The sequence below is a fragment of the Dromiciops gliroides genome, chromosome 5 (assembly GCF_019393635.1).
Source record: "Dromiciops gliroides isolate mDroGli1 chromosome 5, mDroGli1.pri, whole genome shotgun sequence".
In the NCBI taxonomy this organism is placed as follows: Eukaryota; Metazoa; Chordata; class Mammalia; order Microbiotheria; family Microbiotheriidae; genus Dromiciops; species Dromiciops gliroides.
Genome location: NC_057865.1, coordinates 278,488,846 through 278,516,327, shown reverse-complemented (window position 1 = coordinate 278,516,327; position 27,482 = coordinate 278,488,846). Strand labels below are relative to the sequence as shown.

General features: G+C 48.9%; 1 protein-coding gene across 3 annotated transcripts in view; it reads right to left on the bottom strand.

Annotated features, from left to right (window-relative positions):
- UTP20 (UTP20 small subunit processome component) overlaps positions 1 to 27,482 on the bottom strand; it is a 103,223-nt gene that overhangs the window by 65,870 nt on the left and 9,871 nt on the right. For all 3 annotated transcript variants that reach the window (XR_006353195.1, XM_043965521.1, XM_043965520.1), the window contains exons 5-20: positions 26,324 to 26,512; positions 25,038 to 25,119; positions 23,271 to 23,408; positions 21,901 to 22,056; positions 21,218 to 21,364; positions 21,009 to 21,143; positions 19,559 to 19,636; positions 18,343 to 18,521; positions 14,438 to 14,593; positions 13,961 to 14,049; positions 13,030 to 13,135; positions 10,615 to 10,765; positions 8,235 to 8,297; positions 7,669 to 7,827; positions 3,946 to 4,022; positions 339 to 418 (exon numbers count right to left, since the gene is read on the bottom strand). Coding sequence is in view for 2 of the 3 variants with exons in the window: in XM_043965521.1 (XP_043821456.1) it covers positions 339 to 418; positions 3,946 to 4,022; positions 7,669 to 7,827; positions 8,235 to 8,297; positions 10,615 to 10,765; positions 13,030 to 13,135; positions 13,961 to 14,049; positions 14,438 to 14,593; positions 18,343 to 18,521; positions 19,559 to 19,636; positions 21,009 to 21,143; positions 21,218 to 21,364; positions 21,901 to 22,056; positions 23,271 to 23,408; positions 25,038 to 25,119; positions 26,324 to 26,512 (1,985 nt within the window). In the remaining variant the exon portion in view is untranslated. The remainder of the gene's footprint in view (positions 1 to 338; positions 419 to 3,945; positions 4,023 to 7,668; positions 7,828 to 8,234; positions 8,298 to 10,614; positions 10,766 to 13,029; positions 13,136 to 13,960; positions 14,050 to 14,437; positions 14,594 to 18,342; positions 18,522 to 19,558; positions 19,637 to 21,008; positions 21,144 to 21,217; positions 21,365 to 21,900; positions 22,057 to 23,270; positions 23,409 to 25,037; positions 25,120 to 26,323; positions 26,513 to 27,482) is intronic.

The window sequence follows — 27,482 nt, the reverse complement described above, 5'->3', positions numbered from 1 at the left end:
CAAGAGTCCTGAATTGGGAGCTGAGGACTGGAGCTCAAATCCAGGCTGATACTACCTCTGCATGTCACTTAGAGAGGGGTTGCTCGGTCTGTTTTTACATTTATTAAGTGAGAATGCTCGACTAGGTGACATCTCCCTTTCAGCATTAAATCTATGATCCCAAGATCCTATGTGGGTTTTTTGTGATCATGAATTAACTTCTAGAATACCAAGAGAAAACATTTCATAAAAAGTGAACAAAAGCTGCCAAAGAGAATACAAAATATTACCTAAATTCATGAGGAAATGAACCTGAAAACACAAAACGTTAAGCAATAACCTGAACTCGTGTTACATACCAGCACGCGTAGCGGCTCTCTCTAAATGTTCATAGTAGACCTTCCAGAACACTTTGTTTTCCATTTCATTGGCATGGGAACTAAGAAACAGAATGATATGGTTAGAAAGGGCTCAAGAGAAAAGAGTTTAAGGAGCCCATTGATAGAAACGGACTCCTACTAGAATTACAAGATGGGATTAAGGTTTGGCAGACAATGGGGAGAGGAAATGCCCTGCACCCTGGATGACAGCATAGCTGGGTATCTCTTAAAATACAAACCTAACAGCTTTAACCTTGGTGAGGACTTCCCAGCTAGGTTCAAATACACATAATCTACATGTTTTCTGGCCTGTGGTGGGAGCAAGAGCCCAATCACCTGTTCCCAGTGCCAAGCTAGGCTAGTTCTTCCTGGAAAAGGTACTGAAATTGACTCCAAGATCTGACTGGCTCTCAGAACTAAAGGCTGGCATTGACCTAGGTACAACACAAGTGTCAGGCTCCTGACCAGCAACATGACCACCACTGGATGCCCATTCAGCTGCATCATCCCTTCCAAGCTCTCACAGCTTTCCTTGGCCTGTGCTCATGGTTGAGTGGACTACAACTGTAACCTTTTGTTCCAGTTTTGGACCCAAAGTACCAGTGGCCCAGTCTTAGGCCAGATGCGTTACACAACTGATGTAAACACCCCATGCCCATCAAATGTAAGAAAATGAAAGAGGCTACCTTCCATAAACCATCTAGACTCAACAGGCCAAAAGCCAGACAACTGAAGAGAATACGTGGCACTAAAGGGCAGTTAGGTGGCACAGTGGTTAAAGCACTGGCCCTGGATTCAGGAGGACCTGAGTTCAAATCTGGCCTCAGACACTTGACACTTACTAGCTGTGTGACCCTGGGCAAGTCGGTTAGCCCTCACTGCCCAGCAAAAAAAAAAAAAGAAAGAAAGAAAGAAAAAAAAATACGTGGCACCTGGGAGGCAGAAAGTGAGCTAGCTCACCTATTGAGAGGTCCCATAGCTGCCTGAGAACCTTCATGCTTTTCAAAGTCATCCATTTAGGAAAGAATCAAAGCCCATTTAACAGGTTTATGCAAAAAAGAAAACAGGACGGAGAAATAAATTCTGCCAAATTGACCAGTTCTGTAAGCCTTAAACCGCTATATAAATGCAAAACGTGGCATAATGAGCTTGCCAAAATCTACTTAAGTTGTCAATACTTAAAAGCACACAAACAAAACCACATCAAAAATAAATGCACAAGAAAATACTTTATGGGAACCAACAACTAAAGCTGCTCACTCACTACATAATGACAACCTTTCCTTTCCTGCAGAGATGACTCTTCTCCCCGAATTCCTTTTTCTTTCTTGACAGAACAAGACTTTTTGGGAATGAGGGAGAAGCAGTACCCAAGGGTGGGGGTGGTGAATACTCAGAAATCAATGTGACAGAAAAATAATAACAGCCAGCATGTATACAGCTGTTAAGGTCTGCAAGCACTTTACACGTTCTCTCTCATTTGGTCCTCATAACAATCCTGTTAGGAGGGGTGCTCTTATTGTCCTCATTTCAAAGAGGAGGAGATGGAGGCTGGTTTGCCCAAGACCACTCAACTGGTGTCTCAGGCAGGATTTGAACTCAGAAAAAGGCAACAATAAAGAAGAGTTTTTCAAAAGGGGACTTAATGTTGTGATGAAAGGTAGTCCAGGTGGCTTCCCATCAGGCCGATGTTTCTCTTTTATCTGTTCATCTTCAGTCAGACCTAATGGCTTTACACAGCTTTGAGTCACCTATAATTTGGGTCCAGGGTCCAGGGTCCAGGTTCCTGTCCCCAGATACAACGAGGGGGACATTTCTCAAATGCTTCAGAGTACATTTGATCGTCTAGTGCTGCCCAAGGGCCTCCTCTGAGCCAGGTGCTGTGCCAGCCTGCGGACGAGCGGTTCACATGCTAGACTTGGGTCTGTCAGCTTGTTTCAGCTTGAGTATCTAGACCATTATTCCAATGTTTCCTTTGTGAATCTGTGCATTTCATTCCCTGCACTGGCAAACCTGACAGTGAGAAGGGGGCCATGGGCTCAGGGTGCTGACTGGCCAGGGGATGCAGGGTAGAAACCCCACACTCTGCCGATGGAGAACTTGGCAGAGCTCAGGATGCAGCAATCTGAGAAGCTCCACACACACCACAGTCTCAGGGCCAGATGACAAACGGCCGCCCCTCTGCCCAGAGCTCAGAGCACCGTGTTCATCACCACTCCATGGGCCCCTGGGTCCTTTAAGGGATCAAGCACCTCTTTTGGCAAGAGGCCTGGTCCCCCCAGCTGCCCGTCCTCACCTCCGCCCCCCCAAGATGCCTTTGCATCACCGTGTGAGTGCTGATCCGTGTGTCCGGTACAAGGCTACACGTGGACATGTTCTCTCTTCCTTTAGAATGTGAGCTCCTTGAGGAACTGCTTTATTCTGGCTGACCACTGAGTCAGGAGTCAGGAAGACCTGAGTTCAAATCCTGCCTCGGAAGGAAGACACTTCAGAGCTTTGTAACCCTGGACAAGGCACTCCCTGCCTCAGTTTCTTCAAATACAAAATGGGGATATAACAGCACCTCCTTCCCTCCCTGCCAGGACTGTTGTGAGGATGAATTAAGATGACACCTGTGAAGTGCTTAGCACATAGTAGGTGTTCTATAGATGCTGATGCTTCTCCCCACCCTCTCGGGGGCCAGCACAGTACATGGCTGACTGTAGGTGCTCACTACTACTGTCTGTGGCCTTGATTAATGTACCCATTTCACAGAGAAGGAGAATGAGACTCAGAGAGGTTGGCTGACATTCCCAGAAACACTAAACTAGGCTAGGATTCACGGCCAGTCACCAGGACATAGAGCTTCTCTCAAAATAGGCAAATTCACCAGGAAATGGGCTGATCCCTGCATATGGATGCTCAGTTTTTTAATTTAATTTGGATTGTTACTAAAATCCTTTTTCTGTACCAGGTAATATTCTTGAAAGGGACTCTTCAGAAAATAAAAGGACTTTTTCAGAACCAGAGAGGCAGTGTGGCCACCTCTGCATCTGGAGTCAGAGAACCCTAGGATCTCAGGCTCGTTCCTCATCTCCAAAAATATTAGAACTGGACCAAATGACCTCAGAGATCTGTTGCTGCACCTATGAATCTAGGGGAAGGAGGCCTAAGGCCGGAGGAAGACTTGAGTTCAGATCCTGCCTCAGACATTCACTTAACCCCTCCTAGCCTCAGGTTCCTCATCTGTAAAATGTGGATAATAACAGCCCCCACCTCCCAGGATGGCTGGGACAACAAAATATTGTCAAAGCTAGCTCATTATCCTAGCACCTCTTTCACCTGATCTTCACGACCACCCACTTAATCTACCAATGAGCACTTATTAAAGTCCCACTATGGGTCAGGCCCTGTGTAAGGGTGCTTTGCAGCCCCTCTTTCACCTATACCCCAATGCAGGGCAATGGCCTCTCCTCTAGATGGGGCGGCCTTTTCCTCTGGGAAGCCCCATCAGCCTTGTTCTCATTACCTGAACATCGACACTAACTTGCTGCCCTCCCACACCAACTTAGAGCCATTTCATGCTCAGTAGCCCCCGCATACTCACGCGATAAGTTCAATAACAGGATCCCAGAGAACGCTGAAGTTAATGTACAGCATGCTGAGCAGGTAACGGAGAGGGACCTGGGGACACACGGAAGGGAGGTCTAAATGGACGCTCGGGTGGAGACGGAAGCACAGAGGACATTTGAAAACAAACACCAGATGCTCACACTTCTATGTGTCTCTTACTCTTGAATGTTGCTGAATTTCACCACCAACAATTTAGAAAATTAAGTTTCAAAGCCAACGTGCTAACATGTCTCTCAAGAGGAAGAAGCAGGACACCAGGTCCTGTCAGGCTAGGATGCACCTTGAAGATAAAGATGCTTGGCTACCGAATGCTCTCCCACAGATCAGAATCCCAAGTGTAACTATAGTCTGTCTGAGCAGGGGAGGGGACCTGGGAGCTGATCAGTGTGGGCAGTGCCCTCCAGAATGCACCTGTTCCCCTGAAATCTTCAAGAACTAACAGCCTGACATGTAGGGCAGAAAGCACCTGGCACCATGTGTCAAGCCCTGTGCTTAGCCCCAGGGATACAGAGACACAATGGAGGCAGACTCAAACCCGAGCCTGCCTGACTCTGAGCCCAGCTCTCTGACCATTACCACGGAGAAGAGAGACAGACAGAAAGATGAGGTAGACAGACGGAAAGACAAAGACATACAGAGAAACAGACAGTAAACAAAGATAAAGAGATCAACAGCAGCATAGAGGGACAGCTAAAGAGACAGGATAGACACAGATATGCTCTTAAAAAAGAATAATTAACAAGGGACTCTTCATTAAAAGGGGGGCAGCTGGATTCTCGGCAAATACAAAGATCCAAGACAATTCTGAAGGACTACAATGAAAAAAGCTATCCATTTCCAGAGAAGAAACTGATGGAGTCTGAATGCAGACTGAAGCATATTCCTTAACTCTATTTTTCTTTTTTAAATCTGTGTTTTCTTTCACAACACGACTAATATGGAAATATGTTTTACATGACTACATATGTATAATATTTATGAAATTCCTTGACTTCTCAATGAGGGAGCAGGGGAGAAAGGGTGGAAAAGAATTTGGAGCTCAAAAATGTAAAAAAATGGGGGGCAGCTTGGTGGCGCAGTGGATAGAGCACTAGCCTTGGAGTCAGGAGTACCTGAGTTCAAATCTGGCCTCAGACACTTAACACTTACTAGCTGTGTGACCCTGGGCAAGTCACTTAACCCCAATTGCCTCACTAAAAAACAAAAAAATGTAAAAAAAAATGAAGGTTAAAAATTGTTTTTAAATGTAACTGGGAAAAATTTAAATATTCGAATTTTTTAAAAGGGGAGGGGAACAGCTAGGTGGCACGCTGGATGGACTGTCATGACTGGAGTCAGGAAGACCTGAGTTCCAATCCAGCCTCAGATAGTCTTACTAGCTGTGAGACCCTGGGCAAGTTACATCACCCTGTTTGTCTCAGTTTCCTTATCTGTAAAATGAGCCAGAGAAGGTAATGGCAAACCACTCTAGTGTCTCTGACAAGAAAACTCCACAAGGTCATGTCCACGAGTTGGACATGACCGAAATGACTAAAAAACAAACTTCATTAAAAGGTGCCATCGAGTACAAAAGCTGCCTCACGATGAACAAGCAGATTCTCCCCAAAGGTAAAGTCTATCCTCTGGGTGATCAGCAGAGCATGAGATCCAGAAGAGCCCAGAAAAAGGCAGCCAACCCAAGTCAGGACCTGGGGCTTCCCCAAAGTAATAACAAGGACTGACAGTTGCCATGTATGGGCAGCATGACCACAACTCTCCATAAATCCTGACTTGGTGCCCTCAGGTGTGACTCACTTTAAAGATAAGCAAAGGAGGAGGGAATGAATGACCAGCTTAATGGCTCTCACACCTGACCTGATTTCAGGCAACTTCCTTGTCCTTCCAGGAGACAGGTGACTTGCTAAGGACGGGGCAGCTGCCTTCTCTCCCCTAATGCCCCCTTAAGGGCCTGGAGGGCAGATGAGCCCGGCCAGGCACCGATGTCATCTCCTCCGGGATTCCGGCATTTTATTCGGCCAGGCACTAAGGGTCTCCCATCCCTGGCCAGGCCCTAAGAACAGAAGCACCCACAAAAAGGAAGAGACCCTACGCCCCAGGAACATCCAACCAACTGGGAAGAGAGGACAGGAAGTGACCCACCTGGGCATGGCCAGAATAAAGACAAGGGGGACACAGGACGGCTCGACATAAGCTAGGGAGGGAGGGAGGGAGGACACGAGGGGTTGGGGGCCTGAGAAAGGCTTGGGAGGAGCCGGTGCTGGAGCGGAATCTTAGAGGAGGATTCTGCTCTCTGACCTCTGCCCCTCCACCCCCTCAGCCCATCTGTGTCAGTGCCCGGCCTTCTCCCCACTGCACGGCCGGGAGCTTTCTCCCTCCCAGGGGCCCCTGGCGGCCCCCACAGCCCCACGAGGTGTTCCACACCAGGAAGCCCCAGGCTGGGCCCCGGGATGGCCAGCCCAGTGGGTCTGCAGTGTGAGGACCAGCCCGTGGAGGGCAGGGAGCTCATTCACAAACAGCATCCCCAGCCAGCAAGTCTCAGAATGACATGGGGCCGCTCCACGCACTCCACAGTGAGTCTTTGCCGGCTGCCAGCTACGTGCCAATGCACCTGGTCCTCTGGGTCCAAGGCTGAGGAAACCTGAAGCCCCCCAGGCACCCCAATGACTCTGCTGTCTTCAGAAACACTCCCCAAAGCCACCAACATATTTACATCTGCCCCTGTGACAGCAGCCAAGAACTGGAAACAAGGGAGGGGCCCAGCTACGGGGGAAGGGCTAGACCCCTGGTAGCGTGTGAGTGTAATGGGACCTGCCTAAGCCCTAAGACACCCCGAATGAGAGGAGGGCAAAGCAGAGTGGGAAGACTCACGTGAACTGATACAAAGTGGGAAGGAACAGAAGCAGGAAAACAACAGACAAGGGTGTAAACAGAAGGACCAACAGAGCCATGGCAACCATGCTGCCAGATCATCAGAACCATCCTTGGCCACAGACAGCACCTGAGAGCCCCTCCCTGATTCTTGGCTGAGGTGGGGGCCGCAGCAGGGGCCGTGGTAAAGCTGACCCGCTCGCACAGCCAGACTTTTCTGATGTGCGGCTGCTTGTCCTAAACTGCTTTTCACTCTTTATTAGCAGGGAGGGGAGGGGGCAGACCCTGTGGGAAATGCAGGCAATGTCAACAACAGACATCAATAAAAAGCTCACTTCAAAGATGACACTTGTTGAATGAGCGAATGCTCCAAAGAAAAGCGAATGGCACAAGCGGGCCTTTCAGAAGCACTCCCATCTTTCCAAAGACCTGACAGATTTTCCTGGTGTGGGACATCCCTGCATGACTAGGCCGAGTTTCTGTACCCCGATTCTCAGGCTGCCAATGAGCTCCCCACTGTACACAGGCTGGTCCTCAGACAGCAGGCTGAGCCGGCCCCATCTGGAAGGCCTTCTGGCGTGGAGGAACCTTGCCAGGCCTGCAGGGGAAGTGCCGCCCGAGGAGGAGTGAGCGTAGTGCACGAGCAGACAGCACAACAGCAGCTGCCTGTTCCCCAGGCCAAGCAGTGGGAAGCAAACAGGTGAGGGAGAGGAGTGGGAAGGTTTGGTGGATGGACAAGCCCCTGGGAACAGATGCTTTCTGTTCCCAGATCAGCCAGCCTCCCACCCCCAGGCCAGTGAGTGCACCGTGGGACGGACCCTGCCTTTACCTCATGTAAAGGTCCATCAGGGATGGACGCCTGGACCAAATCATGCCTCAGCTTTCTCAAATGCAGAAGCTTCTCTCGATAATCGTTCACAGTTGCTGGGACGAGTTCAGCTTGAAGCAACAAGGCAAAGATGGACTGGCGTTCCCCCAGGTCATCGTCCTAAGCAAAAACACATTTATTTTCAATGTAAAAAAAAAAGCTTTTAGAAAAGACCGAGCCACGTAAAAATGAGAGAGAGCAATAAAAAATCTATTTTAAACTTTGTGAACAAGCGATACGGCCATTCTGATCTCCCAGGGCATTTTGTTTTTCAAACAAAAGCATTTCAATTTAATTAAGGAGAAGGGGCTAATCCTCACAATTCCCATTAGCGCCCCAGCATTCAGAGCTGGCCCGCTCTGTCTCAAGAAAGAAACTCAGACCCAGCCAAGGAAATTGCCACGGACACAAAGGTCATCTCAGCAGGGAAGATGTGAACCCTGGGCATACATTACGAGGGCAACCAACCCTCAAAACAAAAGCCCAGAGCCACTGAGGTCACCAGGTGAAGAAAGACGCTACAATACCTCCATCGCCTCGGGAAGCTGCACCTGAAAGTGGTTCAGGATTCTTATCGTCAGAAGCCGAATCTAATCCAAAGGAAGAAAAAGAACAACCAAGCGGTCAGCACCGGCACCAGCTCTAACACTCTAACAGCTCTGTTTGTCTGGGAATGGAAGTGCCTGGCGGGCTGGGCCTGGCAGAGCTGCCGCCCAGGCCCACAACAAGAGGAACTTTACTGCTCACGTTCAGCACTAGAGGACCCCTCGTGCCAAGACCGCCTGGGGCTCGGGTGACTCAGAAGCCCACCCTGCTGTGGCACTTTACAGTCTGCCAAGGACCTTCCTCACAAGCCTGTGAGAGGGAGGTCACCGCTGCATGATTATGCCCACTCTGCAGATGAAGCACGAGGCTCAGACGTGCCCAAGGTCACACAGTCAGACACATGGAATCTCAGGGACCCTCTAAATCCAATCCAGGCCCAAAGAAAACCCCCCTACAACAGAGCTAACGAGACTTCCAGCGAGGCTCAGGGTCCCAGAAGCCCAGGTCAGAGGCTGCTGAGGCCACTCCCCTCCCCTCTGGACAGAAGCAGTGGCCGGCTTGCCCTCTGGATGGCTCTAAGAGGTCTCCTCAGGAAAGCCCAAGTACATCTGCCATCTATCCGATACCCCTGCTTCTGGGCCGGAGCCAGAATGCACACACAGGCTCCTCTCACCTGGGCCTTGCCGCTCCGCTCCATCACCAATAACACTCACAGAACACCTGGGCTATCCCCACCCCCATCCTACAGATGAGGAAACTGAGGCACACAGAGGTGAAGTGACTCGGCCAGGGTCACACAGCTATCACAAAGTGTCTGGGACAAGATGAGAACTAAGGTCTTCTCGACTCAAAGTCGAGCTGTGCAGCCACTCAGCAGTCTGGCAGCCTCTAACATTCCTCTACAGGTGATGTTTGTGGGCTTTGCCAACGGCCCTTTGGAAAAAGCAGGGTAGGGCTCCAGAGGATCTCAAAAGAAACGCTCCTCCCAAAAAGACACCCTGAGGGTCACGTGCCCTGGGAACTTGGAGACTGCCTCCTCTCCGCTCTCTGCTCCCCACTAAGCACCAGTGGGTGACACAGACCTTCCTGAGAGGAAGCGTGGAGGGGCTTCCTGCCTGGCTCCTGGAAGCGGGGGTTGGGGGGCAACAATGGGAGCTACCGTGAGCCCAGAAAGGCGTGGTGTTTGCTGGCTCCAGAGGAAACCAGGCCTGATGGACAAAGAAAGGGCTTCCCTCTCGCTTGTCCCAGGCCCCCATCTGACTGAACATCAGCTACAACTTTTTAAGCTTCTCCGTTTCTGCTGGGCTGGACCCTGAACTGATATCCCCTCCTCCCTCTTCAAACCCTGCCTAGAAAACAAAACCTGAACTGCTGAGCCTGGCATTCAGGGCCCTACAAAGCCTCCTTCCAGGACGCTAGTCATTCGCCCAAGGTCAAAAAGGGAGCCGAGATCAGAGGTGAGAGTTGGGCTCTAAGTCCTCAAGTGCCAGCCTGGGGAAAACCTGAAGACCTGCCCTGGTCCACACCAAGAGGTTCACCCGGGACAGGGGGCAGCCAGGTGGTGCCAGGCGTGTGAGGCATTCAGTAACTCATGAATCTGGCTGCTCCAGCATGAGGTCTCTATCTGATGTCATCAGCTCCATTGCCTGACCGGGAGGGGTCGTTCATTTCTACAAGCACCCCATGAAGACTCTCCCGCTGATAAAGCCCTGGGCCAGGCGGGCAGGGCTCAGGGGTCATCCTCAATAGAGGACTCAGACAGGAGAGACACCAGCTGCTCTCAGGCAGGTATTCCGGGCTCCAGGCCGTGAGACCCCCTTGCCTCCTAATCAGTGCTTATTCAGCTGAGCTAAATGACCCAGGCTTGGCAGAGAGCCAGGCTTGGAGTCAGGAAGACTGGAGTTCAAATCCGGCCTTGGACCCTCACTAGCTGGGGGTGACCTGGGGGAAGTCTCTTGACATCTCAGGCTCTGTTTTCACAACTGTAGAAAAAGGATGATGACAGCACCCACCTCCCTGCGGCTGAGGATCAAAGGAGACCCTGCCCATGGCATATGCCATAGACAGCTCACTAGTACTGCCGGCACTAAATGGGGGGGCAGGGGGTGGTGGGGTGTCAAACTCTATTAGGACCCCACAGGCAGACCAGTTGCCGACTGTTCTGTATAGAGCACAAATCCCAATCTGTGCCCTAAGCTCAAGCCCCCAGGGTGAGTGCCGACAGCTTTACGGCCACTTTGCCGGACGGACTTCTGGAGGGGGCTCCTTCAGACTGCAGGCTCATGACGAGCCAGGATGCCCCGAATGCACTTTATAAGCAGTGATACGAAGGCAGGAGGAGACGCAGCAACATAAAAGTACCTTGGACAAGCCAGTCGAGAGATTCGCTTGCAGGGTGACATACAATCTCATCAAAGTCTCCTCGGCTAGAGGCTCCTCACAGCCGGACAAGGACAGTCGCTGATAATAGAGGTCGGCCAGCAGCAGCACAGAAGGGTCCTCTGGGAACGTCCTGAAACGAGGTGTTGCTGATCAGCGCTGTCTCCGTCAAACACGAAGCTTCCCCCAGGGGCGCCGCACAGCAGACATGCAGAAACATGCAGCCGGCAGAGCAAGGCTTCTCTCTGACACTTAGGACTAGGATCCCTGAGCTGGGGGAAGCCGACACAGCAGGCAGACCTTATGACACGCGCTATTCAATCCAACGAGCACGAACTACTTACTTATTAAAGGGACTGGTCCCTGCCCTCCACAAGCTTCCATTCCTCTTAGAGGAAGTGAGGAAATGAAAACCTAGAGAAGCTACAGACTTGCTCCACGTCAGACAACTGGGGAGTGACAAACCCCAGGCCTCATTCCACCCCCCCCACCCCCCAGTGCTGTTTCTACCAGGGCCCACAGCCTTATTTAAAGTACACTCATGGGGAAGCTAGGTGACACAGTGGATAGAGCACTGGATTCAGGAGGACCTGAGTTCAAATCCAGCCTCAGACACTTGACACTTACTAGCTGTGTGACCCTGGGCAAGTCACTTAACCCCTATTACCTCACCAAAAAATAATAAAGTACACTCATAAAAAACAGAGACACTAATGCATCGCTGGTGGAATTGTGAACTGATCCAACCATTCTAGAAAGCAATTCGGAACTACACACAAAGAACTATACAACTTTGATCTAGCAATACTACTGCTAGGTCTGTATCCCAAAGAGATCAAAGAAAAAGGAAAAGGACCCATTCGTACAAAAATATTTCTAGCAGCTCTTTTTGTGGTGGCAAGGAATTGGAAACTGAGGGGCTGCCCATCAGCTGGGGAATGGCTGAACAAGTTGTGGTGTGTGAATGAAATGGAATACTACTGCGCTGTAAGAAATGACAAACAGGATGCTCCCAGAAAAACCTGAGATGACTTACAGGAACCAATGCAAAGTGAGTGAGCAGAAGCAGAACACTATACACGCTAACAGCAATAGTGTACAATGCTCAACTTAAAAAGATTTAGCTATTCTCAGCAATACAATAACCCAAGGCAATACCAAAAGGTTCATGATGAAAAATGCTGTCCACCTCCAGAGAGAGAACTGATAGAGTCTGAATGCAGATCAAAGCATATTTTTAAACTTTATTTTTTTTGCTTATTAAAAATTTTTGGCAACAATTTTTGCATGATTTCACATACATAATTGACATCACATTGCTTGCCTTCCTAATGGGTAGGGGAGAGGCTGGAGGGAAAGAATGTAGAACTCAAAAATTTTTGAATGAATGTCAAAATAAATTAAATATATAAATATATATAAATTATATATGTGCATGTGTGTATATATGTACGTATGAGTGTTTGTATGTAAATGTAAACATAAACATACAAAGATGCAGTAGATACTATATGAATCTCTTGCTGGTCTATGAAAGGCGTCTGAAAGATGTACAAGGGAAAAAACCCAACATTATTAATCTAAGGCCTTTTCTTTAACTCACTGCATCCTGACAGACTGTTATTTTTCTTAACCAGGGCCAAATTGTTGCATGAAATACGTGTCGTATTACCGGCCCCTACTGAATCCAAAGAAAAGTCAAGACGCCCATGCAGTTCACCTGTTACACCGGATGACCTTGGGGTCCTTTCTCCAAACACAACTCCAACAACCTTGGAGACTGACTTTCCCCGACCCATAACAATGAATCTGGGGGAGGAAGTGGGAATTCCCAGATAGCAGACTGGTGGGCGAAAGGGGCTTGAAATGTTAAGATGAAGAAACTGAGGCCGAGTAAGGTCTGAGATGGGATTCAGACCCCGCCCCCTTCAGCATTCCTTCCTGACACCAGGTCCACAGCCCTATGCACTACATCGTTCGATTAAAGAAGCACTTATTAAATGCCAACTGCATACACGGCACTGGGATACAAAGAGACAATATAAAGCGGCCCCTGTGCAGAAAGGATGCGATGGCAAATCGTCCCCTTTAAAGATCATCAGGAGGGCCTGCCCTTTCTCCACTTCCTTTCCCCAGAACCCACCACGGGCACTGTGGCTACAGAACCTGACCCAGAGCTGAGAAAACCCGAGTTCAAACCCAATCATCTCTGTCTGCCTCAGTTTCCTCATCCATAAAATGGGGATGACAGATAACAGCGCCTACTCCTCAGGGTCCTCCTGAGTTTGTAAGATAAGTTTTTATTTGTTCTGCACCTTCCAAACACATTCCCATTCCCTTGTTAATGCTCTTTGTTAAACCATGGGAAAGACAGATCCAAGAGCCAAGCTTACGTACTCCAACAGTTTCTTCACTCGCTCTACAGGAACCAACTGGAGAACTTCAGAAGACTCTTCTAAACTCAGCAGAGCATTTAGTGCCTGGCACAGGACAAACATGTCCCCTGGGAGCAGAAAAGAGAACAAACATCCCATTCACCCTTGAAGCTAATGTCAATCTCTGAAAGAAAAAATAACTGCTCCGTGCATTTTAAACGCAAAGTCCCTAGAACACAGTAGGTGCTTAATAACTGAGAAATCTGACGCACCTCACAAGGACACACGTCCTTTGTGGGGATGGCAGGGTGGGTTTGTGCTCCTAGCAAAATGAGAGAAGCGGAGCCCCTTTTTGAGCTTGGGATAGGGGACAGAACACTGAGAGCGGAATTAAGAGATGTGAGTTAGAATCCTGCCTCAGACTCTCCCTAGCTATGGGAGCCTGGGGAATCTCTGAACCTCTCCTAATAGCACTGACCTCCCAGGGAGGCTGGAGGGGCCCAATGAGATCACACACATCACAGTGGCCATTATTGTGGTGGTCAGAAGGAAGGACTGGGCTGAACAACACCAGAAGAGTCTGGGAGGCTTGTTTCGTAGCAGAAGACGGCAGGGACCCCCTTCTGCATGGAAATCGGTGATGCAGTGTTAAGCCTTCCTTTCACTGGTGACCAACTCCTTGAATTCACACCAGCCAGTGTGTGTGTGTGTGTGTGTGTGTGTGTGTGTGTCTGTCTGTCTGTCTGTCTGTCTGTCGGTCGGTCTGTTTCAGGGTGCAGAGACACACGGACGTCCCCAAGCACCCCCGCTTTCTCCCAGGTCCTCAGCACTCCTGTCCAAGCAGCAGGGCCAACAGCCGAGGTCACTGCTCCCCTGGGGAGCACCCTGCCCTCTCGTTCGCTTTGGCTGCACACAACAGAGGAATTTCACAAGCAAAGGCAACTGCCACCCACCTTTACCGACACTTCCTTCGTCAACAGCCGCAAAGGAGGAGTCTATGACTCTTGTGACCAGAGGCACTATGTTCTCTCTGTCCATGGGTCTGCTCACAAGGGGGAAGGGAAAGAAGAAACTGTGTCAACTTCAAAGAGCCTTCATCTAATGGCACTTGATCAACAGACTGTAAGCTCCCCGGGGGCCAGGATTAGTCTGTCTTTGTCTCTATCCCAGCACCATGTAGGGCAGACAGAAGGTGCTCAATAAATGCTTGCTGACGGCTGACCTAAGCAAGTCAGGGTCAGCACACTGAACTCTGGCTTCAAATGAGATGATTTTTTTCCTGAGGAGGGAAAGACTGAAACTTGTGATTCCACCGAAGGAGGGGCCTCCCAGTGAGAAACCCCCCCTCCTCTGATGCGGATCCACAACCTGCCCACAACTGCAGGTCTTCCTCTAGTCCACGAAGGGCACAGCAAAGGCCCATCTCTTACCGAAGGTGAGGCAGCACAACAAGTGCCGCCCAAGCACGGGAAAGAGAAAACGTCTCTCTGTTCTCTGGTAACTGGATTAGCGATAAGACATGACCCAACACCGGCAGCTGTTCCGACTCTCCGCTGGTCCTGATTTTTTTCTGTCTTGTACGGGGTCTGTGGGATAAAGAGACCAAGGGAATGAATGTACATTCAAAACAGAGAGGAGAATGGCAGAGGTGACCCAAGGACATTGGGGGTGCAGACCTGTTCTCTTTTCACACAAGACCCTCCCTAGTAAGTAGCCAAATAATGGCCCCACCCACCAACTATGATTCCCAAGAAAGCCGTTTATCACTAACAAATAGGAAGGAGAAATGAAACATACAGAAAAGCAGGAAGACGCTGATATTAATGGATGCAAAGGGAAGCAAGCAGACACAGCGCCAGGGCTGCAGCAGAGAAGGAATTAAACTCAATGCTGGTACTTATCATGACCTCAGCTGTCCCTATACAAGAGATGAGAACACACACTCCCCTCCCCTCTTTGCAGAGGCGGGGAACTATGGATACTTTCCCCCTTCTTTTATTCCTTCTTATAGGACAGGGGGCAGAGGGACAGACATACTGGGAAGTAAGGGGACGAAGAGGCAAAAGCCAGCAAAGAAAACTTAAAGACAGGCAGGCAGGATGGATGTGTCTTTGAACTCTGCCGTACGTTCCTTACAGTGACCGCTGCATTGGCCTCTGCGTGCAGCCACACTTGTTTCCACTCTCCGGGCTCTGCTTTATTTCCTCTGAACCTCACTATGGGCCCGCTGTGACTAAAACACAGAAATCCTCCCCAATAAAGTCTCTGTCCTGTCAGCCCCCCGTGAGATGTGGCTGCAGGTCCTCGGGCCGGAACAGACCATCTCCCATGCCAGAGGCCAGCCTAAATAGCGTGTAATTAAAAAAAAGGACCTTAGCCATGCTGTGGAAATGAGGACCAGTACCACCCTCTTTTCACTAGAGGGAGGGGAGGGATTATGGGCCTGTAGTGACATATACACTGTCAGATGACATTGGCTGGTTTTGCTGAACTGTTTTTCTTTGTTAAAACAGAAGATTTATGGGAGTAGGGCAAAGCTGTATCAGAAGGCACCAGAAATGCCTATGATGGAAAAGCAAAAAGAATTAATATAATCTTTAAAATGAACTAGGCTGTTTATATAAAAATGAAGAACATAGACTGTTGGTGGAGTTGTGACCTGATCCAACCCTTCTGGAGAACAACCTGAAACTATGTCCAAAGGACAAATAAACTTTGCCTACTCTTTAACCAGCAAATAGCACTACTAGGTCTGTTATCCCCAAGAGATCATAATAAAGGGAAAAGGACCCAGATGTACAAAAATATTTATAGCAGCTCTTTTTGTGGTAGTAAAGAATTGGAAATTGAGGGGGATGCCCATCAATTGGGGAATTACTGAACAAGTTGTGACATTTGAATGTAATGGAATACTACTGTGCTATAAAAAATGACAACGAGGATGCTTTCAGAAAAACCTGAAAGACCTACACAAACTGATGCTAAGTGAAGTGAACAGAACCAGAAGAACATTATACACAGTGACAACATGATATGATAATAACTATGATAGACTTAGCTCTTCTCATCAATACAATGATCCAAGACAAGTCCAAATGATTTATGATAGAAAATGTTCTCCATATCTAGAGAAAGGACTGATGGAGTCTGAATGCAGATCAAAGCATACTATTTTCACTTTATTTTTTTTTCCATGGTTTTTTCCTTTTGTTGTGGAAATATATTTTACATTACTGCACATGTATAACCTACATCAGATTGCTTGCCATCTTAGGGAGGACAGAGGGAGAAAATTTGGAACTCAAATTTTTATACACAAAATGAATGTTAAAATTGTCTTTACCTGTAATTAGAAAAAATAAATTACTATTTAAAAGAGGGAAAAAAAGCACAGGACAATAATTGTAGTGTTTGGTGGGCCTGTGTTCATCTCACTGTTATAAACAGCAAAAGAGGCACACAGGAATGGAAAGAGGGCTACTAAAACTGCCTTAAGACAAAAGGCTGTAGAAAAGTTCGGGATCTGAATTTGAATCCTAACTGCCATTTACTACTTCTGTAGGCACTGTGAAATAAAAGAAGTGTACTAGAACGTCTCAGGGGTCCCCCCATCTCTAGACTGAGCTTCCTATGGCTCTTTAGAAAGGCCAGAATTGGAATCTGCCTTAAGAGCCAAAAAAGAATAATGCAACAAGAGAACCAATTCAATGTTAAGAGCCCCATCCTGATAGGCCAGTGTGGTGGTCGTGACATAACGATGCCATTACTGACAATAACCACTGGCACCTGTGTAGCTCTTCGTGGGTCACAAAGCAGGGGAGGAAGGGAGGCCATCCAGCTCCGTGTTCTGTGCTTCTTTCCCAGGCTCTCCCACGCTGCCCTCTGAAGGGACATCTGAGAACACTCATTAACTTTTATGAACACAAGATCTTGATAAGAGTTCAAGGTACGACAAAGACTATCTTCCGAGCTAGGCCCAAGTACAGGCTCGAAGATCTGTGTGATGGGTCGTGGGGACAGAGGAGCCCTCGAGGACATCAGCCTTCTCCAGCCCCAGGGGTACCCTCATCATAGTCAGGCCAATGTGAAGAGAAGCTTTGATCCAGCCACACAGAACTGGCTCTTCTCCCCCTGGCTGGCTCCAGGAGGCTTCCTCTTAAAATCAAAGGAGAAAAGTTCAAGGACAAGGCCCACTAGGAATGGGTGATCAGTCCTAAAGAGCCTCCTGCTTCAAAACGCTTTTCTGCTTAAATAAGCAAGCACACTTAAAAGGAAGGGTGCGGGCAGCTCTGGTTTCCCTGTGTGATCCTCCACTAGCCCACAATGCTTGTGCAATGTTGAGTTTTGGTCTGGGCTTTTCTACATTCTCTGGAGGTCTTTAAAGAACTTTCTGGACACTGGGAGCACTGTGCCTGGGGCCCCATGGCTCATACGGACCAGAGGCAGAATCTGGACCCAAGTCTTCACAGCACCAAGGCCCATCCATTACACTCAGAGGTGCCTGAGAAACGTCTGCAGAACTGAGCTGAAGCTGCTCCTGAAATCAAACAAGTTCATCGGCTGTTTGCATGAATCCACTACTGGACGCTTCACAGCAACAGTACTGACTGCTAATGGGATCTCCAGGCTGAGGGAAAACCTTCCACCTTGGAAAGTGAATCTGTACCTGGAATGCCAATTCCCACTGCTCTACATGACCAGGCCTAATGAGGACCCCTAAACACATCACTGATCTGGGAGGAAAAGGAGCTGATGACAAGATATTTTACTTGTCTTGTGTGAGAAGGAAAATGAGACGCACTATCTTTAAGCCAAGACCAACAGAAAGACTCATAAAAAAATCCCCAGAGAAGAAATGATGGATGACCAAGCCCTTAATGTTCAGAGCAATGACCAAAAAAAAGGCCTCCAAGGGGCAGCTAGGTGGTGCAGTGCATAAAGCACCAGCCCTGGATTCAGGAGGACCTGAGTTCAAATCCGGCCTCAGACCCTTGACACTTACTAGCTGTGTGACCCTGGGCAAGTCACTTAACCCCCATTGCCTCACCAAAACAAAACAAAACAAAAAAAAGGCCTCCATCCTAAAGTAAAGATGCCAAGATGCCAAAAAGATGCCAAGTCTGTAGACTTCCTTGTCATCGGCTCCTCCTTGGAGGGCCAAACTGAACATCATGGAGCGGAGCTGGAATTTACAAAGAGAGGCCCTTCTTCAAGGCCCCTGGTAAAGCCCCCCACACACCAGGTGTCGTCAGGTCCTGGGCTGGCACGCTGAGACATACAAACACATGCTAGGAAGCAAATCCGCCTGGGGCGAACAAGGGAGGGCGCTACTCACCCCACGGGCCTCGCCTTAAAAGTCAGGGGGTACTTTTCAATGGCCATGGAGCCAACGGTGGGCGGTGGGGCTTTGTTCAGAATGAGCTTCGCCAGGATGGCTAAGGCCTCGTCTTTGGCAGCAGCATCATCGGCCAAGAAGCAGCTCTCAACGTACTCCAAGAAGGTCGGCAGGAAAAGCTAAAAGAAAGTGAAGGGAGCCCCCAAAGGGGTCAGTTGGGGGACAGTGCTGAGGGGTGTTCATTTCCTTATACTAGGGTTCAAGGGCCATTTCCACACCCTGGTGTGCACCCTGGTGCACCCAGGTCAACATCAGGGAATTCTGAAAACTCCTCCCCATGGGGACCCTGGACTCAGACCCTGAACCCAGACTGGCCTCTGACAGCCCAGCCCCTGGCTCCCAACCAGGGATCCCCTCCCTGGCCTCAGCCACTTTAGAAACCCCCTTGGGGGCAAAGGCTGTCTCGAATTTAGGAGAGTGCCAGGCACATCGTGTCTAAAAAGATCTGCTTTTAGTAACTACCTTTACCTGCTCTGCAAGGTACTAGATGCCTGGACCATGGATTAAGCTGAGAGCCTAGCATATACTAAGCACTTAATAAATGCCTGATGTTTGACTGACTACATGAAAGAAGGCTTCACAACAGGCAAAGAGAGATGGGGGACAGCTAGATGGCGCAGTGGATAAAGCACTGGCCCTGGATTCAGGAGTACCTGAGTTCAAATCCGGCCTCAGACCCTTGACACTTACTAGCTGTGTGACCCTGGGCAAGTCACTTAACCCTCATTGCCCCGCAAAAAAAAAAAAAAGAGAGAGAGAGAGATGGGAAGCACAGACAGCGACACAGACGGCCTGACCATCAGAAATCTGCCCAAGCAGGTCCCCTTCTTCCCACCATGTGGCTGGACCCCCCCCCTTTCTGGGAGCCCAGCTAAGGCTTTATATGAGACAGATTTGGGGGGAGTGAGGCGCCATTCAGACCAGTGAGGCCCCAACACTGCTGCTGTACATGGCAGGGGCTCTCTGTGCCTGGGCCCCCTGTGGATTCCTCAGAACAACACATTGAAATGCACATAAAAACAAGGCCGTTTATAAAGGAAACCCAACATGAAGAAATGAAGGTGTACGTTTGTTTTCCACCCACGTTCACAGGCCCCTAAAATCTGTCCAGAGAGCCCAGATTAAGAACACCTGCTCTAAACTATACCCGGCTTACCTGTTCAAACTGTTTCATAGCAAACATCCCTCTGGAGAAATCAAAGATCAAATGTCGCTCAAATCCACTTTCAAAAGTCTGTGGGAAATAAATAGTGTTAGAGGCAGGCTCCCATAAAGGACTAAAGGAGAAGGTGCCATGAAATCTGACTGGTTCATGCGAGTGACTGATGACCCCATCTCACAGGATAGGGTTCAAAGGAGCGGAGTTCAAATCCCGGCCCTGGCAGAAAGTCCCTGTGGGACCCTGGAAGAGTTGCTTCTCCTGCCTGGCCCTGGTTCCTCACCTAACAAACTTGGAGGGAGGTGGGGTGGTCCGTAAGTCTGCCTGCTGATGGCAGATGAGGGGGAGCCGTGTGCTGATGCCATGAAGGGGGACTCTACAGCCAAGGGCTCTTAGGGAATCGTACCAACCCCCGCTCCAATCCCCACAGTCTGGAGAAGCCTGTGTGATCCCTCCTCAGAATCTCGTGTTTAAACACATGAGACATGTAGGATGACAAAGGAGGGAAATCACGTTCCTAAAATACTAAGAAAACAAGTTCACGGACACCAGGTTAAGAACCCGTGTCAGATGCCACTGGACGGCAGTCCAATGACCACCTACAGTCAGAGAAAGGACCAGGCACAAAACCACGGGCTCTGAGCCTCAAGAGGATATGGATGCCAGAGTCCCGCTCCTTGGCTGGACCTCTGCCGCCGCTGACTTCTCGGGCACTTAAGCAATGTCCCCAACAAGGGGCTGGAGAAGACTCAGGCTAAGCATCAGAAAAGGGCGGGTGGGAGAGAGCACTGCTGTGAACCCCAGAAAACCAGAGGAGCCAACCTGGCCAAAGGGCACTGGGGAAGAGCCCTCGAGCCAACTGCCAGGCTGTCCTCTGCCAAGGCCATCGGCTCAGCCCACAGCCCTGGTGGCCACCCTCCATTCCAGCCCTCCCTGGTCTAAGTGGGAGGTGGTGAGAGTGCTCCCACCCGCCAGGCTATGGGAGACCTGGCTTCATGCCCCAACTCTGACACCTGCTCAGTCTGGGCCTGACCTCTGAGTTGCAAGATGCACTCTCAGGCCTTGAGCTAGAGATGGGCCCATCTGCACTGAGGGAGCAAGTCAGACCCACACCTCACTTCCCACCAAAAAAAGCAGCCGCATATGTGGCCCCCTTGATGTACAAAGGGCATCAGCAATACAGCACACTGGGAGTTACAGGGGCTGGGGACAAAAAGGTAAGCTCCCTGCAACAGGGACCAAACCCTTCTCTACATTGTCCACAAAGTCTCACGTGGTACAAGGACAGATGAGGCCCCCAATCATGGGAGGGGCACCGACTCTGGAAGAAGAGGATCTGGGTTCAAATCCTCAGGTCCCTCATTTGCAAGACAAGGGGCATCTCCGGGTCCCAGAGGCTGCCCCTGAGGCGGCTGCTCGCCTCCAGCCCAGAATCCAAGCCCATTACCTTCTCCACAGCTTTCCGGATGAGGGTCTCTGGCAAGGAAACGTTCTCCCCCAGGACTAATGCAGAAATCACCTCGAGCAGAATCTTACGGCAAGATGTGGAGAGACCAGGGAGGTCGAACGTTTGCAGGATCATCTGTAAGACCAAGGAGCAGATTAGACCAGCACTCGGGCCCGCTGGCTCGCCCACCCACAAGGCTGGAGACTCACCGTGCAAACAGCTTCCGGCTGCGTGACTTTGGAGCCGCTGGCGTGTCTCACCAGGATGAGGTAGGTCTGCAGCAGCCTCTCCATCTGGTCTGAACCACCCGAGACGCGGAGCTTGGACAGCTTCTCCTGGACCTCCTGCAGCGATTCCTGCCAGGGAGGGTGAAGGACAAAGGCAGGCTGACGGGAGCTGCCCACTGGCCGCAGGCACTGGCTTAGAAAACTCTGCGTGAAGCCGGTACCTCAGACCAGGGCTTAGCAAAAGGCCTGGCCTGGCACACAGCAGGCATTTAATAAATGTTTATTGACCGATTACTGATTGACTGAGACACCCTCAGAACAGCCCTATTTGTCATGTGTCTGGCTTTAGTAAAACAAGACATTTTAAACAGCACAACCCACAAAAATTACTAACGTCCAAGGAAACAACAACTCTGCAATTGTGCAGAATCCTCTTTGTTTGGCCTTTCACTGGGACGGGGAATTCCTGGTGAGAAAATTCCCTCCACCAATATAGACCTCAGCACCTGCTTCTGGAGAGCCACTTGGGAGCAGTGACTCCCACAAGGTCACAGGACTGTGTCAGAGGCAGGATTCAAACCCAGGTCCAAGGCCAGCTCCCCATCCAATGGCCCTTCTCCTCAAATAATAATGCACCATGGAAGTCCTCCAAACCACAGACTTACCTGCAAACATTCCCAAAACACTCCAAAATGGTCCCTGTAGACAAAGGCAGCTGAAGACTTCACCATCTGCCTCAGAGCTTCTGCCACCAGGTCCCACGGCAGCTGGGCTTTGGTCTCAGTAACTGGGCCGAGCTTCCTCAGAATGACCCTGATAGCCTGGGAGAAGCCAAGAGGAAGGTTACAGGACTACTTCAGCCTCGATACCCAACATTAGAATAGCTAATAAGAAGGAGCATTCATCAGCACCTTATGGCTGGTAAAGCATCCAGACACAATCTGAACTGTCACAAACACTCACAGGAGGGAGGTGCGATTACTCCTATTTTACAGATGAGGGAGCTGAAGACGATGGAATTGTCTGTGCCCAGATTCACACAGCTACTAAGAGCCTGAGGCTGGACTGGCACTCAGGTCTTCCCGATTCCAGGCCCAGTGCTCTACCCACTGGGCCACAGGCTGCCTCCTCACAGCAGGATGTTGTTGTTCAATTGTTTAGACTCTGTGACCCCCATGGACCACAGCATGCCTGGCCCTCGTCCCCTCCACCATCTCTCTGTTCAGGCAGATGTTCATTGTTCCCGTGACACCATCTATCTGTCTCATCCTCGGTCCTCCCCTTCTCCTTCTGCCTTCTCCCAACATCAGGGTCTTTTCCAATGAGTCCCATCTTCTCATTATGATCCCAAAGTATCTAAGCTTCAGCTTAGACCTTAGATATTAGTATTTGAACTTCCAATGCGTAGTCTGAATTAATTTCTTTAAATGGTGACTGGTTCCATCTCCTCAGCTTTCCAAGGGACTCTCCAAGTGTTCCCCAGTGCCACAATTCAGGAGTGTCAATTCTGCGGTGCTCAGCTTCCTTAAGAGTCCAACTCTCACAGCCATACATCACAACTAGAAAAACCATAGCTTTGACCATACGGCCCTTTGTCAGCAAGGCGATGGCTCTGCATTTTAGTCTGCTGTTCCGATTCCCCACGGCTTTCCTTCCAAAGAGCAAGCATCTTTTAATCTCATGCTTGCACTTGCTGTTTGCAATGATCTTTGAGTCCAAGAATATAAAATCTAGGGGCAGCTAGGTGGCGCAGTGGATAGAGCACTGGCCCTGGAGTCAGGAGTACCTGAGTTCAAATCCGGCCTCAGCCACTTAACACTTACTAGCTGTGTGACCCTGGGCAAGTCACTTAACCCCAATTGCCTCACAAAAAAAAAAAAAAAAATGGAATGACAGACACAAATCAGAGAACCAGGAGTTGTAATAAGGAAGCACAATTCCGTTTCCTGCTCACCTCTCCTCTCCCCGCCCACCCCCAAGTCATTCTTTACTTCCTTTCATTCCACTATCCAACCCTTTCCCCTCCCTTATTTACCTTGGATGCACAGGAGTGGAACATATTTCTAACTCCTTTGCACATTTCAAAAAGTAACTGTCCAACACCTTCCACTTTTGTGGGATGTTTGCCAAGGTCAAGAAACATTAAATTAAAGAGGCCATCTAGATCCGAAACCTACAGAAAAATTCCAGAAGAATGTTATTCACAGCTTTTAAAATGTCCAACTAATAACCATTCATCTTTTTTGCAAACTATTACAGGCATATTTAATACAGGGAAAAACATTTAAGGTAATAAAAATGATCTCAAACTGGTATCTCACACACACACACACACACACACACACACACACACACACACACAGAGGTAAAAAGACCTGTGACCCTGTGACCTAAACATTCATAGCAATCACAAGGTAACCCTCCTGTGCCTCTCAAAAGAAATTATGACTCATGCTAACATTTGGTTTACAAACTATGAGGGGAGCAATATGCCCATGATTCTTCTCTTTCATTACAAAGCACTACCAATATCAACATGCCTGTTGTCACCCGTCAGTGTCATACAAATCTCTGTATCTCCTAACCAATCAATAAGCACTGATGAAGCGCCCACAACATGGTGTGCACTGTGCTGGGGCTCAGGATGCGCACACACATCCAGTGAAACCTCTTTCCAGGAGCTGAAGATCTCCCCGGAGAACCCACCTTCCCCGCTGCGCCCAGACCTAGAGCCCACATCTCTCCCACTGCCCGTTCAGCTCTCCTATGTTTTTGCTCCTATTTGTAGTCTTGGCCCCTAGCCCTGAGCCTAACGCCTAGTAAATGTTCTCTCTCTAGCCCGCCAGTGAGCTATCAAAGGGACTATATATGACTCCAATCAAAAGCAGCCTTTCACAAAAACGCTCGATATAAACTCAGAGAAGCGTGAAATGAAAGCCCAAATGGTGCCAGTGCTTCCTGAGAAACATGAACTAAGCCCTACAGGAAATTCAACTGAATTCGGAGGGACACTATTTACTAAGCATCTATAACACGGCAGACCCTGTGCGAGGCTGTGGCTGCACAGACCAAAGAGAAGGCGGTCTGCCCTGACTCCTGTCCCCCGAGGGTGGGGCCTCTCACAGGCTGTTAGTAGCCCTGTTATTGAATATTCTGACTGTCTTTCAGTCACTGCTTCCCTGACACATTTTATTTTATGCATCTGAAAACATGATTGTGAGAAGGGGTCTAAAGGCTTCCCCAGACTGACAGCCAGAGGAGTCCAGGACCCCCATAGAAAGAGGAATGAGATCCCCCCACACACACACATACACAGTATGGGGCACAATCTGTACCCAGAGGTGACTGGAGAAGGCAGGAGGCAGGAGGACCAAAGACAGATTGGGAGATATTGAAGGGCAGGCCCTATTTTGTGTCTGCATCCCCAGGGACTGGTCAGGTGCCATGAACACACCCAGGAACCTATGTTCTCACCCATGAGGGCATCCCCTCTAATGATGCAGACCCATCCATGCTGTGTGTACTCTCATCTGTGTGCCCCCTCTAGCTGTCCCTGGGGCTGGGGCCTTCCTCTTGTTCTCTTTACACAGCCTGTCCCATCAACCCTCACTCTTGATCTCTGACCGGTCTGTTTCCCCTGGCCATCCATTTCTTTGACAGCTCCTGCTAAGTCAGTCCCTGTCTGTACATGAGGTATTACAGAGCTGAACTGAATTTAGAGCAGGGACCCAGATTATAGAAACGGCTTCTACTCTGTGAATGAGCAATTTCGTAGACATTTTTCAAAAAATGCCTGGCTTACCTTTCTCATCAAAAATGTAAAGCTTTCCGCTGCAAAGTTCCTTATATGTGGTTTGTGGTGAGCCAGGAGTGTACTGTATAAACTGGAAAGGAAGCGGGAGATATTGATAACCTGCTCAATGTGAGGGGGCCATCTCATCGGGGAGATCAGATATCCACACGCTCAGTCACAAGAGCAAAGTGAGAAAACCAGGGGCACAGAAATCCCATGTTACAGAACCTCATAAAAGTTTCACGAAGAACCTTTTCAAGTTCCTGCCTGGCTCTGTCCAAGTTAGGAGGCGAAGAATGCTCGAAGTCCCAATGGGGAAAGCGGCCTCTGCTGTGGCTTCTGTCTGTTGGGTCTACTGTCCCTGCTTGTGGGTGAAGGACTACTGGAGATGGCTACGGCCTCTGTGAGTTCAGAAAGCTCAGAATACTGAGCGCTCCCAGCCCAGGAGCTGGGATCCATGCTGGGATATGGGCAGGGGGTGGGGGGAGGCAGCAGCCACAGTCCCTGAAACACAATCCATCTATCAGTGGCCAGCCACTGTGGGAAGTGAACTGCTGGGGTGAACTGAATGTCTTGCAATCAATGCACTTTTCCCAAGGACTGAGGGGACAAGCAGAAGATTGTTACCCTGATCCCATCCTCCAGTTTCAGAGAAAATTCTTTGTAATATTACATCGAGATGGGGCAGCTAGGCGGCACAGTGGATAAAGCACCAGCCCTGGATTCAGGAGGACCTGAGTTCAAATCCGGCCTCAGACACTTGACACTTATTAGCTGTGTGACCCTGGACAAGTCACTTAACCCCCACTGCCCCCCCCCAAAAAATTAAAATAATATTACATTGAGATAACGTTTTGTATAACAACATATATTCCTAATGTATTTTCCTAATCAATATCCTTTTGGAAAAGCTCATTCTTAGTAAGTGCTTAGATGAAACTAGGGCGCTAATCACGGGCAGTTAACACTGGGAAGAACATAGCCAACAACACTGAGAAGCGACACCCCCAACCTCTCAGGGAACACCCTTAGAACACAGAGGAGGAGAGAGCCTCGCTTAGGGGCTCAGTTTGTGACAGTGAGAGTTATGATAAGGACCTTCAGAATTTAGAACAATCAGCTGATTTGGTTTTGTTTAATTTATGACAAAATGTGCTGTTACATGTGATGGGGAAGAGGGGAGAGGTGAGGCTTGGACAGTTCAAGAAGGGAGGTAATGGGACATAAGGCTAAAAAGGTAGCCTGGGGGCAGGGAAAAAAGCCAGGGAAGACGACAAAACAAAAGAGAAAGTTACCTGTATATATTTGGCATGTCTTTGACCATAAGTCTCCATAGGTACTTGTAAAGGTAAGAGAGGGAGGTAAAAGCCCATTCTAACAGCTCAGTGTCCTGGGTCTCTAGAATCGCTGTGATGGCCAGGAAAAAGTCTTTAAAATTTGGATAGAAGTCAGTCTGCAGATCCCGAGCCAGCTGCACCACCAGGCTGCATTGGAAAGAAAAGGCATTTGAGATGTCAAAAGACCAAGACTCTCAAATCTCCCAGTATCTAGAGCGGGAGTGAGAGGACATGGGACAGACTCATGGTCAAAGACCTGGGTCAAGTCCCTGCCCCAACTCATCCCAGATCTGTGACCCCTGGCATGTCCCTAACCTCTCACCTCAGGGCCTTAGGAAATGAGATGACTATCAACTGCAGAGATGGTATAGATCTGCCTTGGTAAAGGCAGCAAATCTCACCTCTCATTTCCTTATTTCCAGGAAATTGCAGGTCCTTCAAACCCAGAAAAATAAAGGGGAGGGAAGACAATGCCAGCTCATAGAATATGAGAATGTCTTTCGAATATCAAAGTGCTTACAAATTAACCAGACATTTAAACAACTCCTTCTGTCTTTAAGAGCCTGACAAAGAAATAATTAAACAAGGGATCAGACAAGGGATGCTTTTTCTATCAACATCAAGAGAAATATTATTAATCTAGTAATTTTATCATACAGAAGTAGGAGGAATTGGAGGGATTTTTAAAGCTGTCTCTTTTTCTCTCTCTCCCCCCTCCGCACCCCACTCTCTCTCCCTCTTATATTTTAAAGATATATATGTGTCTTTTCTATATTATAAAACGCTCTATTATACCATATTATATAACATAATATATATACACCATTGTTGTAAGTCAATGCCGTGTGTGTGTGTGTGTGTGTGTGTATATGGTTTTTTAAAAACCAACATTCTCTAATCAAAACATAAACGCTGTCAATGAGATAACAAAGGCAACACTCGAAGTATGAAGTGAAAAGGATATATACCTTAGATAAGCCTTCCTGAACTGTTAATTCCATTTTTGCTAATCTTTAAAACACAAATAATTGGCTGCTCCAGAAAACACACACACACACACACACACACACACACACACACACACACACACAGAGCTATGTCATAATATATATAAAAT